General features: G+C 41.3%; 1 protein-coding gene across 1 annotated transcript in view; it reads right to left on the bottom strand.

The window, feature by feature from the left end:
* Nucleotides 1–16,330, bottom strand: part of COA1 (cytochrome c oxidase assembly factor 1) — an 84,792-nt gene that overhangs the window by 12,411 nt on the left and 56,051 nt on the right. Inside the window, exon 5 of the mRNA XM_074943519.1 lies at nt 5,379–5,562. Coding sequence (XP_074799620.1) covers nt 5,379–5,562 — 184 coding nt within the window. The remainder of the gene's footprint in view (nt 1–5,378; nt 5,563–16,330) is intronic.

Raw genomic sequence — 16,330 nt, 5'->3', positions numbered from 1 at the left:
AGTGTGGATGTTACTACTGGATGCTGTGATAAGTTATAAAATTAGTGGTCTTAAAGGTTTCAAGCCCAAACCTTTGCCCTGCTGAAACTCTGCAAATGGACTGCTTGGCTAAAGCTGTTTAATGAAGCATAGCACAAAGCCAATTACAGAAATATGATTGAGACAAAGCCGCTTAATACATCTTATGAAAATTGTCAGCATATCTCCCAAGAATGCATTAGTCAGACCTTGCTTCACCTGAGGAACCACAGTTTCAGAAGGTGGAGTGACAAACAAAGGAACTCTTTTCCATACTGCTACGAGCTAGTGTGTGACATCAGCATGATGTCTGGTACGTTCCGTGTCCTGCCTCAGAGATTGATTATTTGCCTGAATTTCCTATCCTATCCCCTCAAATTTTCTAGCTGAGGGAAAGGAGGAATTTAATAATTAACCCAGATATCACTTTTGTCTATTGCCTAATGTGCATAAACAACTTGTAACTGTGTATTGTTACATTGTACCATAGCATTTTAAAGTCATCTTTGCCAATTAGATCACTATGTTGAAAAGTAATTTCTTACGTGGAAGAACTGTCCTGAAATCAGAATATTACATAATACTTTTGTAGCCACAGCACTCTACAAGTCCTCCTCTAATATATATCTTCAGAAGAGCCCTCTTAAGTAGGCAAGTATGCTCACTATTTTACAGATGATGCAACTAAGGCAGAAACTTCATGTAACTTGAAATCCCCATAAGAAACCAGTTTCAGAGCTGAGAACAGGCCCCAGGTCTGCACTCAGAACATTAGAGCATACCAGCAATTCCAGCCTCTCCATCCTCCAACCCTGCCTATCTCACCTTTCCCATGCATGCTGTTGCTGACTCGTTCGAAGAGACAATGGATTTTTGTTGGTTTTGACTCCCCTCTCTAACTCTTGTCCCCTTCCCCTGTCATTGCCCCCCTTCTCTAGCTCCTCTGCCTGCACAAGCGAGCCCCCATCTCTTCTTCTTCCTGACCTATATTTCCCCTAGTCTTGCTCACTTTTTCCCTCAACCTCTCATGCTACTCAAGTACCTCACAGAGAATGGAGATAATATTCTTCTTGTTGAGAAGTGGTAATAGAGGATTCACAAGGGTGTACTCTTCTGAAAGGAAAAGCAGAACTTCTCCCACATACATTTCTTAATGCAATTTTCTGCAAGAAATACCTCATGGTGTATGTTTGTGTAACTCACATTTCTTATTATGGCCGACTTGGTGTGCTACCCAGTTGTTCCCATCAGCCTATTAGGATGTTTGCTTAACCAGACATACAATAAAGCTGTAAACTGGCTAATGCTACCACTATTTTAGCAAAAAAAAAATCTGTCTTTGATCTGGAAAGCTGATCATTGTGTAACATGCTGTGACCTGAGGCATTTGTTATGTTCCTTTCAAAACCGTGGCCTAGAACTGCCAGGCATAATTTTCTTCTTGCAGTGAAATTCAAGGTAATAGTATACAAATGTCTGTGCCTAGTGGGCACTGTTGATAGCTTGCTGAGGAAAATAGAAAGACACTGAAATCTAGCACCAGTAAGCATCATAGGTAATTCATATCAGTCTTGCATAAACCTAACGAAGAGCTGTAGTCAAAGGATCTGCTACTTGCAACCAAAATGTCTGTGGTTCATTAGGCATCACAGTCCGATCAATTCTCAAACAAGTGTTATGGAGAGAGAGAGAGCGAGAGGCATCCATGTCAATTAATGGGATACTTATTTTATAACATCTGCTATAATGTTCACCGTTCTTTACACCCAGTGGATCTGGTTATACATCTCTGCTAGGTCGCAGTCTACACAAACACTAACATTTCCCTTTTGTGAACTTCGAGGAAGCAAGAGGCTCAGCTGCTTAAATATCACTAATGATTTAAAAGATGAGATTCACAAATGCCACTTGGCAAGAGTGAATTATGAACTCAATAGTTACTGCAGCCCTCAATCACAACATCTATCTGAGGAACTTATATTCTCCCCGCTCCCCCTCCCCCATCAGCAGAGTGTCTGAACACTTCACGATCTTTAACGGATCTATCCTCACACCACCCCTCTAAGGTAAGGAAGTGCTACTGCCCCCACTTTAGACATGAGGCACAAAGACTTAGCTATGTCGCACAGGACCTATGGCAGAGCGGAGTTTCCCAAATCCTAGCCTAGCACCCTAACCCATCCTCCCACACACATCTTGTCTGTTGTGATGATATATCCCTGGGACAGTAAGTTACAGTAGGAGATTCAAAAGGCCAAAGCTAGCTAGTTCTTTTTACTTCTGGGGGAATTCTGCACCACTGCACGGGCGCAGAATTCTTTGCTTCCCTGCAGAAAAATGACTTCTGAGGGGAAGGAAAGGGAAGCCGCAAAAGTAGTTAGCTGCCCCTCCCCAGCAGCCTGGAGCAGCTGGCAGAGATGTAAATCAGCATGGAGGGGGTAGGGGGTTCACATGTGGGGAGATGACCATCACTGCCAGGGAGTGGGACTGAGCGGGCATGTGTCAGAGAGTGAATGAAAGAGACCCTGGCTCGCTATTGCAGCACACCCAGCGTGGAGGGGCAGGGCTTTGAGGTGTTTGGAGGTAGGAGGAGGCAGGCTCTGTCCCCTCAGGCAAAGCATAATGTAGCAGCCTGTCTGCTTAGTTGTTCCCATTCTTAGTGAATTCCCCCAGGAGCATAAAACACATTGTAAATGTTTTAAGGCTTCTTTACATTGCCAGAGTGGTGTAAAGTACTTCCCCTCAGAAGTAAATGACAGTATGGCTTTATAAACTGTGAGTTTGATACCCCAGCCCTCACTAGCTTTTCAGTTGCCTATGATGTAATACTGAGCTAATGGCTGCATATATGTGTTGGCTAATAACAAGAAATAAAGGATCAGACCTAGCTCCATTACTGTTAGACAAAGTGGATTTGGGTATTTCCTCCAATGCTACCCACTCCCATTCTCCATCCATTGTACTGTAGTTTAAATAAATTACCAAAATAATTAAAATTGGCGTGATTATATTTATATTATTTTGACAAATAAAATATGAAGAATTTTGCAATAATGTGTGCAGAATTTTTAATTTTTTTTGGCCCAGAATTCTCCCAGGAGAATCTTTTTAAGCATATTTTAACAAGTCTCCAAAGAGCTGAAAAGAGAATTCTGATCTCTCACTTCCTCAGGCAGCACCACAATTCAGTCAGCTACCATCTACACTGTAAGTGTATTAGACCGTAAGTTTCTTGTCGTGTTGTCAGCTGATGGATGGTGCGATCAAGGCATGCACATGCAACAGGGGCTTTTGGAGAGAACTTTTCAATAGCAATTCAGGAACTTGTCTGTTGGGAAAACTACATCCTGCTGTGCCCCTGTTCTGTGGTAAGGGTGTAAATTTCCATGAAATTTTATTATTTCACTCACCAGGGGTTAATTTCCTTTCCCTAATCAGGATGACTACCTGTGAACTTTCGGGCTAAAAGATCCCATCAGAACATTTTACACCCTTAACCAAGCAACAACGGGTGATGTTTTAAGTGTGATCTATAAAATACAAGTGAGAAATAGGATTTTAGGTTCCTGAACATGTATTAAGATATGAATATTAACAAAGACCAATCATCAGGATTGTCATGCTAGTTCTGCTAGCTATCTGGTTTTTTGCTAAGAATAATGAGGGGTGTGGAGGGAATCGTGCTTTGTGGAAAGTAGCAAACAACTTGGGAACCCTGTGGTCTGTAAAGGTATCTCGGAAAGAGAGAGAATGTACATGTCATTCACAGCACAGGGAGTAACAGTAACAAGGCGGAAACAGTGAGTTTCTGAGAATCTAAGCCGGCCCTATAAGCACAGCAACCTGAAGTTAGGATATTGGCAATGAGTATTTCTACTTCACTGTTACCGGCCATTTTCTATAAAGATGTCTTCACAGCTAGGGTAAGAATCTGTTAGACCACTAAAGGGCATGTGAGTCAGCTTGTGAAAAACAAATGCAGATTTCTTCACAATTGCTATTGAAAAGCACAAGTTCCAAGAAGACTGACACAAAAGGAGGAAGTGACCTACTTTGCAGGAAGAGTCTTTAATTTTAATATCAAGAGGAAAGCTATGTTGAGATTCATGCACATGAAAGAATACCGAATAGGCAGTATCAAAACAATGGATGTATGGCTCTCACCAGAGAGCCAGTCTGAAAGCACAGCCTTCTAATTGCTGGGCAACTTTATTTCACACAATAAAAATGTAATGTAAAGATCCAGGCCCAAGAGATGGTGGTGGTTAGGGCTCAGTATGAAGCTGAGACCAACTCAGGTTTGGAGTTCTATAGCACTGAAATATAATAAGCCCAGAGTGGTGACAATTGCACAAGTTCATTTCAGCTCTCTCAAATGGTGGAATTCTCTCAAAAGCAGCTGTTCCCATGAGACTTTGTCTTGTTTTGAATCTGAGCTGGAGGACCTTTAGAGAGAAAGATGGTTGGCTTCAGGGAGTCCCTGACACTTGAGGAGGTTTAGATTTTAGACTCTGATATATATGCACCTCTCTGATTATTTATTTAAGACCTTATCTTTCTCAATGAGGTCATAAGACCTCATTGAGGTTGGCCGAACATTCCTCCTCCTCCACAGGTGCGGTAGAGAGTAGCATTGAAACAAAGGGCACTTTCACCAGGGTGTGTGTGTGTGTGTAACATCTTATTTGTTCATGTCTCAGATTACAATCACTGAAGTGACAAAACTCAGAATCTTAATTCTTTGGGGACAGGTGCTATCTTTTTGCAGTTTATATAGTTACTAGCACAGTAGAGCTCTGATCCATGACTGGGGTTCCAGGAACTAGTGCAATACAAATATAATAATGGAAGCAATCACACTGAAGACTGAGGGAGCTGCACAAAACCTAATGTAATCATTGCATTAATTCTCTGACCTGCTCATTGGCCCCATACTTGTGTGGAACACAAGCATACATAGGTGTGCCATAAATCCAGTCAGCCAGAAGTTTTTATACTTGGAAACAGTGCTGTTTTAAATGAGCAGAGTGGCACCTGCACTTTCTCTGTGGCCAAATGTTGAGATTTGAGGCATTTGGTGTCGGAAATCAGGTGACTTACTTAGGTGCCCAAGTATGCTCTGAGTGTCTACATTCAGGAAGCTGACGCTATGTCCTACTCATTTTTTTGAAAATCCCTCTGCCTCTTCAATTCAGCAACTCTGAATTAGAACTTGATCAGGTTACAGAGTCAACTTTTGGGAAAACAAGTCACTTAGGTATGGAGGACACACAAGATCAGGGAGATGGCCAGGAAACCCCACATACTATACATCTCCTCATGTATTTCACTCTTACCAGCTAGTGACAAATTCAGCTTACCCAAAAGAATGAGATGGAAATAACTGTCCATGACTCTTGTAAGATGAAACAGTGAGTTGTTTGGTATGTACAAGGCAGCTGGGTCTGATCCGGTTTCTCTCCCAATAACATGTCTGGAGACACCGGGCTTCAGAGATGGCTCGCTGGTAATGCCCACAAAATACTTTCTTCCACAGTGTTGTCACTAAACGGGGGAAGTATAAGTAGATGCAATAGGTCTGCTTCAACAGTAATATTTTAATTCACTGTTTTTCCACATATCTTCACTGACATTGTGCTAGTGCATTTTGAAATGCAAATGCAGACTTTGCACAAGTTACTTACCTTGAGCAAAAGCTCAATCACTTAAGTTTACAGACTATCAACATGAAGAGTAACAAGGGGTGTGTTTTTTTTTTTTTTTTAAATTCTTCCCCATCCTGTTTCAGGAGGAATATTTTTGACATTTACAGAAATAGATATGCTGACTTGACTTTGAAATATTCTTACCAGGGGTCCACAGACTCTTCTCTAGAAGCTGAAAATGCTTCCAAGGGTTAGCTCTCCATATAACAGGGAGATAACTAGACCCCACTCAGTGAAAGGATTGTGTGCTCTTTCTGGTGAATTTTAGCCTATTTTCTGCCTTCTATCTCTTATTAACTATAATATCTAGAGTAGCCAACATAATTATTAAGAATTCATAATAGCCACCCATCCCTCTATCAACTCTTGCAGATATAGCACACCTAGGGAAATGCACTAAAATATAGGAGCATGAATGCATCATTAAATAAGCTAAAGATGGGCTTCTTTTCCATTTTCCCCTCCAACTTTTTTAGCTTTCTTCCTCCTCCCTCCCTCAACCTCTTCTCCTTTATGTGCACTTTCATATTCTCTCTCATCTTCATTTATTTTTATTCATTGTCTTTCATAACCTCCTTCCTCACCTCCCCCACCATTACCTGCTGTTCCCGCTTTTATTTATATATATGTGTGTGTGCCTGTATGTATGTGTATATACATGTATGTTATGCTGTCTCCTTTCCTTTCCCTCAGCTTTCTGTATTCACACCATCTCCCATGTATTCACTCCTTCCCTAGACTACTCTTCTATTCTTCCTCAGTGGCTTTCTCCCATTTCTCAGACTTTTTCTTTCTTCCAGTGTTACCTATCCCCCTTTCCATTCACTGCTGTGCCTTCCCCCCTCCTTAGTCTTGCCATGCCCCAGGTTACCCTTCTGTAAAATGGATTTTGTCTACCTCAGTGGGGACAAGGGAGCCAAGGGACCAAATCCTTCTGGTTTTTCTCCCAAATCCCACTGATGCACAAAGGTTCCATCTCTAAATTTGCAAAGTGCTTTCAGATCCTAAGATGAAAGGCTTATGTACAGATTAGAGCGGGAGGGGAGGGGGGTCCACCGTCGACATTTCTGAAGATAAATACGTCTACCAGTTACCCATATTGAAACACTATGGATATACTGTAAAGACCTGAAAATAGGATGTGTTACAGGAGAAGCAGGATAATTATAGCTGTAGTGTGACCCATATTTGCTGTTATTAGAGAATGGCATTATAGGTTAATACCTACTAATCTGTCATTAGCAGTCCTAACTGTGTGCCTCTGTTTAAAAAAAAAAAAAAGAACATTAGCTTCTTGTGTTTAAAGGTGAATTACAAAAGATTTAAAGAGTAAGATTTCAGAACAGGAAGAAAGTACCTGTTGTAGTCAGATTTTAAAATGTAACTGGTATGTGTACTTGTACAATATTTGAGATGTTTACCTGAGAAGTCTAAGGTGCAGACTCCCTGGTTTCTCTGCAAGCATGTGTGACATCACAAGAACCATACCCAAAGCTTTGAAAGAATCACTCTGTTCTAAACTCTTAATTTAATTCCCTAAATGCCCATGAAAACTGAACAGATACCAACTTGCCAGGCACGTCTATCACAGAACCAGTGAAACATTCCTGCCACGTATTGGCTCTAACAAGAGCCAGTGTCAAAGCACAGCTCTCAAATTACCATAGGAAACTTACTTAAGAAAATGGTGATTATGTTACTTTAGCAACTATCTTGTGCCGTAGATATGAGAGGAAAAATACTGCTTAACAGGAGCTTGAGAGAGAGATGGTCTGTCAAGCAAGGGACACTTTCATAATGTGATGTATGCATACATCTTATTTGTCCACAGCTCCCTAGAATATGATCACTGAATCTGCAAGACGAGTGATAATTTAAGAGTTCGTAAACCAGTTGAGTGAGAAATCAAAGAAGCTGCAGTGCTTGGAATGCAGTAATAGCTATTTAGTGCTCGGATCTGCTCACTGACTAGCCATCTGTGTCCAATACACAATGTGCTACGTATACTGATCCAAAATTAAAGGCATTGAGATGCATATATTTTTAATTCAGCAAATACAATCCCAATATGGAAAACTATATAAACAGGAAAGATTTATAAATTACTGTAAAATGATAAATTTTACAATAAAGAGCAAGAAAAACTGAAGAAATTAAAAATTACATATTTCTTTTGGAGAAGTGCCGAGAAGCACCAACAAAAGATCCTGACTAAAGCTGGTCAGGAACTGTCCAAAGAAACAGCTTTTTCATGGAAGATATGGATTCATCCCAATCAATATGTTTGATGGAAATGTATCTATTTAGACAAAGTTCCTATGAAACACTGGCAGGGGTCCAACAGAACCCTGCCTAGTTTGCTGCTGGAGACCCCAGGGTTTCCAGGGTCCCTGCTATGGAATCAGGACCTGGAAGCCCTGATTGAATACTAGCTACATCTATTACAGAAAAAATAGGATTTAGCAAAAATAGAGCTTAAATATACTGCAATTTAAAAATAAGTCTGAAACATCAGCAACGTGACATGGTTAACAGGGAATGTGACCTAGAAACACACTACTCTAAGCAGAGAGGCAGCTATTCTATCATATATTTAGAAAATTCCTCTACAACCTCAGGTTCTTCGTTCAGACAGACTGAAGTTGGGAAGTTCATAGACTGAGCTTGTGAGATCAGATGTGAAGGTCAAAGAGGAGCAGGAAAGTGGCAAGGAAACTGCCCCACACATGTCTGGCCATTTTTCACACGCTCAACATCTGTTGTCAGTACCTTGACTTAATCTAAAGAATGACATAACTTCATTCATGGACCATGTAAGAAAAAGGGTGTGTTGGTCGCCAAAAGGCAGCTGGTTCTGAGTCAGCTTCTCTCCATAAAAGGAAGCGTTTCAGAAATGTATTGTTACATTATTTTTATGGCCTCTTCATTTACTCATTGAATCTTAGATACTTGTGTGGCCTCAAATGCCATAGTATCTAAGCAACTCATAATCTTTAATGTCCTCACTACACCCCTATGAGTTAACTCCCCATTTGCAGATGGGTAATTGAGACAGAGAGAGACTAAGGGTACACCTATGTGGCTAGTGGCGGTGAGCCTCCGCCCACGTTGACGAACCCAGATTTGTGGAGCGTCTAGCAATAGCTACGTAGACAACATATTTAAGTTGCATCTTGGGCTACAGCTCAGGCTCTGAAGCTTTCTTCCCCCGCCCCTCCACCCCCCCCAGCTATTTTTTAGCACCATAGTGCAAGCCCAATTTTGTTGTCCCAGGCTCGGAGGCTAACGCAGCTGGGCGCTGTGGAACGTACCCTCAGTGACTTGCTCAAAGTCACACAGGAAGTCTATGGCAGGGGCAAGAAATTGAATCTGGGTCTCCTGGGCTAGCGATTAGGATAGTCACACTGGGCTCCTCCTTCCTCTCCCGCAATGACGCTTACCACCCTGCGAAAGAGGCCCCTTGCCGAACAAAGACAGAGTTCACTTTTTACAGTGAAGTTACATTAGGCAGATGGGGGCCGACCCTCGGCTCCTTGATGGAACTATTACAATTTTACCCCAGCCCAGGATCTGACCCCCAATCTAAAGTATTACAGTCCTGTTTCGGGGTCTGCAAACAGCATGGCACATTCTTAAATATTGTAAGTGGGTAAGATTTTCAAAAGTGGCAAGTGAGTTGTGGGGCCCCAGTTTGTGGGTGCTCAACCTAAGATATCTTAAAGGGGCTTGATTTTCAGAAAGCACTGAACAGTTTGAAACTAGGCCCTTGACACTCTCTCAAGTCAGGCACCCAAATGTAGTTGCATTTGATTAGGCTAGCCAATGGCATTTATTATTCCCCTTATATCAATGCTATAAAACTTCCAAGCATTTGTTTCTTGGGTTTTAAATGTTTGTTCATCATAAATTCCAGTATTTACAAATAAGTTTGTCCATAAGGTGTGTTTATACTCTATTCCAAAAGAACATTTAAGTTAGCTGGAAATCATTCCTTTAAATACAGTGGAAGAGACTCATCCCCACAGACATCCTAAATTGAAGACTGTACAGGAAACACTTTTGTTTTCCACCATAAAGAGATAAATATTTCCATATGTACGTTTTCTTATTTTTCCTGATCTCCTGTTTAATCCCATACTGCCATCTCCGCATTTCTGCGGGTGCAGAGAGCTGAGATGGTGATACAATCACTATAGAAAATGTTGTTTTAAAAGATCTCAAATTAGATATGAAAACATTTGATACAAAAAAAGAAGTGTCTGTGTCTCATTTAAGTATTACATCTATTTGTGCCTTAGGTAATTCATATGGAGGAAGTGGAGGTTGGGCAGGGAGCTGTCAGGACTCCTGGGTTTTATTCTCAGTTCTGGTTCTGACTGACTCACTACGTAGCTCTGGCCAAAATCTTAACCTTTCTGTGTCTTAGTTCCCATGTGTAGAAACGGGCATACTAATGCTTACTGTTGGGATTGTTTGTGAGGCTTCTGTGTATGTAAAGTGCTTTGAGTTCCTAGAAGGAAACCCTTTTGAGTGTGAGTTGTTTAAGTATAATATGTACATTATAAAGGGACACAACTGTGTGCTTCAGCAGCAAAATATAATAATTGCCCATGGAGGGGGGAGGGAAATGGGACACCTTGAAAATAAAAATCAAATGGCATGGAGGTGTGTTATTAAAGGAGCAGAATAATTATAGTAGCTGTAGTTTTGTACTTATTAAAGAACTGATGAGCCTGTAAACACTTTGTTACTAATCAGTGACTATGTTTCTTAATTGTATTCCTCTGTAGACAGGCACAAATGCAAGGGTGGGGAAAACAGTCACACCTTCTTTTAAGTCAGTTTGGAAGCTTAATGTGTTTGTTTTTTTTTCATCGCTTGGTAATCTGTTTGTGTACTTCCTGCTAGTATCTCTTCCAATTGATTCTTCCCTAATTAATATAATCTAGCTCTTATATAGTACTATTTCATCAGTAGATTTCAAAGATCTTTACAAAGGATGTCAGTACCATGAGCCCCATTTTACAGATGGGGAAACTGAAGCACAGACTGGTGATGTGACTTGCTCAAGGTCACCCAGCGGCAGAGCCAGGAGTAGAAACCAAGTCTCCCCAGTCCGAATCCAGTGCTCTAACCGGTGGGCCACTCTGCTCTAGGGACATAAGAAATAACAGGCCATATTCAGACATGGTGGAAGTAGGAGCAACTTCATTGAAGCCTCAATTGATTCCAGTAGAGTTGCATCTGTTTATATCACAGCAGAATTTGTTCTATTGTGTCTTGTCTTCTTCCTGTCTGAGTTTATGCAGATGACAAAAGAAAATTGGGGGCGGGAAGCAATTGTTTGCCTGCTTCTTCAAAAAAAACCATACACTCTCTAAAGTAGACAGATGCCTTAAAACCAGATCCAGGGCATCAATTCATCTTTTGGGTTCAGCTGAAGCATATAAAACACTCAGGCTCTGCTCTAATGGTTTTTGACATTGTCAGGCCCCATTCAGTGAACTACTGCCTTCTAACCAACTTGACAGCAACTATTGTTCTACATTTATTAATACCACATGTGCGATCTTCAGAATGACATATTCCAAGGCCAGGCCTCAGCTGTGCTCAGCTCTTACTGCAACAATGTAAGACAACTGCGCAGGCCTCCTGCTGATAAAAAAATAAATAAATAAAATTAAAATAACTGCTTTTAACGTGCGACTGACTCATCTTTTTACGTTTCAGTCACTAATTTCTTCCCAGTGCCTTGAAATTCTGAGCATCTCTTCTTATAAGTTTTCTTTCTTGGCTTCTCAAGGCAAGGGTTCTCTTCAGTCCTTTCAGGGTTTGTTTGTATGTTTAAATAAACTCAAGTTCCAGAAATGTGAATCTACAAAATAATTAAACTTTAGAATATTTTTACCCCCTTTTATTTTAATGTAGATGCTTTTCTACAAGGATCCTAGTCTCTGCTACAGGTTTTTTTTAATTCAATGAATTGTTTACTTTATCAATAATCTGTTGATGCACATCACAGAACCAGAAGTGTTTGGTTAGCAGCAGGGGGAAATCAATAACGTCAAGCATTTGGCAGCTTTGTGCAGAGGAAATCATTTGTATTCTTGGTTTAGATCGATGACCCTGGGTTTTTTTTGCTGCTCCAACAGGAAATTACAATTTCATTTATTTGGATAGTGTCTTCTGCAATACACTTGCACATGTTCAGGGGAATACAATACAGTAACCCTAGTAGTGCTTCTGTGGTGATGTTTTGTTTTAATTTTAAAGACAATGTATTCTACAAACTATACTACACTTTGGTACACAGATCTCCAAGCTGCAGACACGTTTTGTTTTATCATGAATATTCTTCCAAATAATCAAAGTATTGGAGAGACTTCTGAGTTTCTAAAAGCACTATCCAAAGGTGAAGAAAAGCCCTTTAGACAGGATTTAATAACTAGCCAATGAATTACACTGCATGCAAAGCAACATCTTTGCAAGTCAGCAAGATGCTCTAGTATTCCAGAATGTAACCTGCCATCCCCTGTGATAAAAATTTCAGTTGCAATCCTTTCACGCTAGTCAGACCAACTGATGCCAGTGTGGATGAGTAATACTGGTGTTCACTTGAAGTGTGAGAGAGAAATTTAGCTTTGAAGTGTTAAGTTCAATTTTATGCAAACACCAGTCTCCTCTAGCTACCCTACATATACACTAAACACTTAAAACCCTGCTGCTCTTGTCAACATCTTACCCCTACTTCCCATAATGCTCTTCCAAAGAGGTAAAATTGTTGGAATCTATGGTAATAAGTAAAGCACAAACACTTATGCTTGACCAATCTCTTAGCTTTTCCTCTCATCAGGTTTGTATCAGCCATTTCCTACTAGGTGCTGAAGTTGACTGACACAATTGCCTCCCCCTTTCAGCCTGTGTTCATCACTTTCCTGCAACGTGAAAAGACTGCCAACTCTGACGTTTGGTATTCCCAGGCAACGCCCAAAACCGAGTACTCTAGCTTGTAGTACAATAGAATGGTATTGCCTTACTGGCAGGGCTGGGTTCTCCTTGCACGTCACTCTGCCCACGACTCATGAAAACAACTTTTGACTCTGAAAAACACTTTTATAACCTTGGGAATCTTTTCATCTGTTCAACAGGTTGGATCAAGATTAGATAGAATAAAATATTAATTGTTAAACATAGCCCCCACCCTCCCCATATACTATGTACCTTACTGCCTTTTTTTCATCTTGTTTGTAGCAGCCCTTCTATGCTCCCTCTTCTTCTGGCACAAAGTAGAAATACTCATTTTCAGGTGGTATTTCAAAATTATTATTAGCTATGCCATGGCTGGCCCCTCCTGATGTAACACACCAGTTCCATTCTGCTTGGAGAATGCAAACTGGAAGCAACACACTGCTGTTAATCCCCTATTTTGTTTGTTAATTCTCAGGCCTAAGGCTGGCCACCCTGATCCCTCTCTAAGATGGTTTAATAGCTTGTAGTAGAAGGGTAGTCATGTTCACCTTATTCCCTCCCTTAGGACTCTAGCCGCTCTAGCTTTTCCAAACCTTGCCAGCTCTTCCATCATCCAAAGTTAGAGCACCCCTTACATCTTCTCAGTTTGCGGCATGCCCACACGCACTTGCTCTCTGCAGTGTCCAGCTGCTAACTGACAGAACAAACAGGGGTTCCACTTTGAGGAACAAGCCTGGTATCCATTGCTCAGCTGACTCTGTTCTATTAAGTGTATTAGCTCTGACAAACTTACAGTGTGTGTTTCTTTTCCCCCTTGAGATGTCACAAGGACAAGGTCATCCTTGCAGGTTGTACAATGCTGACTGGAACCTTTCAGCATCACAACTAAACATGTTTTAAATTGGGAGGGTGAGAGGGGAGAGAAAAGGGAAAATAAATTGCTCATTCCATAAATATGAACGGGTGGGTTTGGTTTTAGGCCTATGACTGATAGAGCAAAATTAGGATTATATAAAAAAGATAATGAAAAACTGTGGAGTGACCAATAGCATTGTGTACGCAAAGAGGAGTGGATTTTCTGCCCACAAAAGAGGCCGCTCTGTTATAAACAGTACGGTGTACACCATAATCGAAGTCTCTTGAAGTGGTGAAGGGTGTGTTTTGTGACTAATGCATTTCACTAGTGTGACGAGCCACTTTCATCATGCAGGTTGACTTTACTAGATAAGTAATTTTAAAAAAAAAAAAAGTTAGTTTCCAGAGCATGTACCATTGCCCTTTTAAGGCTGTGTTTCTCTGCATGCAGAAACTGGTTGGGAATCAAAAATGCTGAAAAACCTAAAAACTGCACTTTGCTTCAAAACAGAAATTGTGTTCTCTATAACCCATGGTCTTTAAGGTTTTTCCTCAGGAGCCAAAACGTGTGTCTCATGTGGTTGGTGTTTACAAAAAAGAAAATATAATTCCATATGGGGAACAGAAACTAGATTACACTGCAGGAAAAGAGCTTTAGTGCTGCATAGTTAAAGTTGATTCAAATGAAAAAATTAGATCAAGAGCTGCATACTGAGTTTAGGGAAAAACAGATTACCATTTGGCTCAGTTCTCACATTACAGCTGAGAGCCCAGTCCTGTAATTGTCACATGGTCCCAATTCTTCTCACACACACACACGCGCGCTCATTTATTCTTGATTTATACTGGTGGAAGTGAGCACAATCTGATCCTGTGTTTGGTAGGAGAGTGTTTGCAGGAGGCAAGCCCTTAGCAATTTATTCCATTATAGTTAGTTATACAATGAAACATGTAAAAAAAACAAAATGTGTTATACGCTGCTCCTGCCACCCTTTCTCTCTCTCTCTCTCTCTCTGCTTCTAACAACTAAGCAAATAACTTGTACTCATTGTTTACATTTACAATATTTATAACTAAGAGCTATATTTTGCCATGCTTACTTCCACTGTGATAGCACCTTACTCCAGAAGGGGTCCCATTGTTTTAAATGGGACTCATCACCTAGTAAGGTAAGCCTCTGTGCATGAGAGAGTGGCAGTGTAAGGCTTATATGCAGAAAATGGTAACAGCAAGATAGCGAAGTCTGCCTATAGATGTGCAGGGCCCGATTCTCAGTCAGTCTGTTCCTGTGCAGAGCCCAAGAACAGGGTTGGAAACGGGGCAAAGTGGGCTTTAAGCTGCATTTTCCCATTGCCAGTACTCTGATCCAGTATATTCAAGCTTGGGGTTGCTCCAGCTTGCTCTCTGCTTCGCATAGGCCCAGATAGCCAGAATGGAACGCACCCCTCCCCTAGGCCATTTTGCTTTCCTTCTACTCTCCACCCCTGACAACCTCCTATGCCAAGGGCTTGGAGTTGGACTAGCAAGGGCTGTTTGACACTGGCAGCGGAGCTCCTTTAAGTGGAAGGTTTTCCCCAGGGGGTATTTATTGCTTTTTAAGGACCCTTTATACCAAAAGGTATAGTAGAGATTGGCTCCACAATGTCTGGGTGTCTTGCCGGCCCATGCCCATAAGTAGCTATTAATCACCATATACAGTGTACAGTATTGCTGAGATAAGTGGGAAGAAAGCAACCAATCATTTTTAAAGTAGCCAAAAAGCTACTTTATTTTAAGGGGGAGGGAGGGAAACCATACCCAAATCGGCTCATTAACAGTGATTCAATATGTGCCATTGGTACTTTATGGGACTGAGAGTCTAAGCTGGTACACTGTTGTAAGTAACAACTTGCTCATTAAAAACTGATAGGAATGTTTTAATTAGTCCCATGGTCATGACAGAAAATTAAATCTTTCCTCCACTATCCAGCAGTTACACATGCAGTAAGGGTTAATTATCCGGTAGGAGGCAAACCTGGCAGATGTAGAATTCCACCCCCCATGGATAATGATGGAAATGGATACAATATCATTTTTGATGGGCCGATCCTTCTTTAGTCCAAATAAGCCACTGATTTAATATGAAATCAAGTGGTTTGAGCTCCCTCCTGGCTCCTGCTCCCTTGCATTGTGCCTGAGTTTTCTCAGCCAGGATGGTTTGATTTTTAAAATGCCTCAGCTGTACAATTCAAAGCCAAAAGTGGCATCTTATTGCCAGAAAAGGCAATCACAAATGAGAGCAAAGGAACAAGAGAGAAGGCTCTGTGATTTGTAGGCTAAGAAGAGCAGAGGATTGTTAACCTCTAGAGCTTCAGGGGAACAGTGAAAGAGCAAAGCTTTATTCAGGTCTGGCCTTAAACACAAGCAAAGCAAGGGGATGGTTTGATCCCCATGCAAAGAGTACAATGTTTTACATTGGCTATCCTATGAGTCCTAGAGAGTCCCAGAGCCCAGGTACCAGCGCAAATCTGAATGTCTACAGTGCAATTTTATAGCCCTGCAGCCCAAGCCCCCGTGAGCCCGAGTCAGCTGACACAAGCCAGCCACAGGTATTTTTATTGCAGTGTAGACACCCTAGGGGGCTGGATGTTGCACACACTGTGGGTCTGATCCTCTGGCATGCCCCAAAAGCAGAGTGCAAGTCAAGTGATGTGCAAAGGTGGTTTAAAGCTCTCCATTGCACTGTCCTGATCCCCGTGCTGCTCTAACTTACAAAGGCCTGCAACAGACGCAGGGCCAGAAAT

The sequence above is a fragment of the Natator depressus genome, chromosome 2, assembly GCF_965152275.1.
Source record: "Natator depressus isolate rNatDep1 chromosome 2, rNatDep2.hap1, whole genome shotgun sequence".
Lineage (NCBI taxonomy): Eukaryota > Metazoa > Chordata > Testudines > Cheloniidae > Natator > Natator depressus.
The sequence above is the reverse complement of the archived record's forward strand: the minus strand, read 5'-3'. Positions and strand labels throughout refer to the sequence as shown.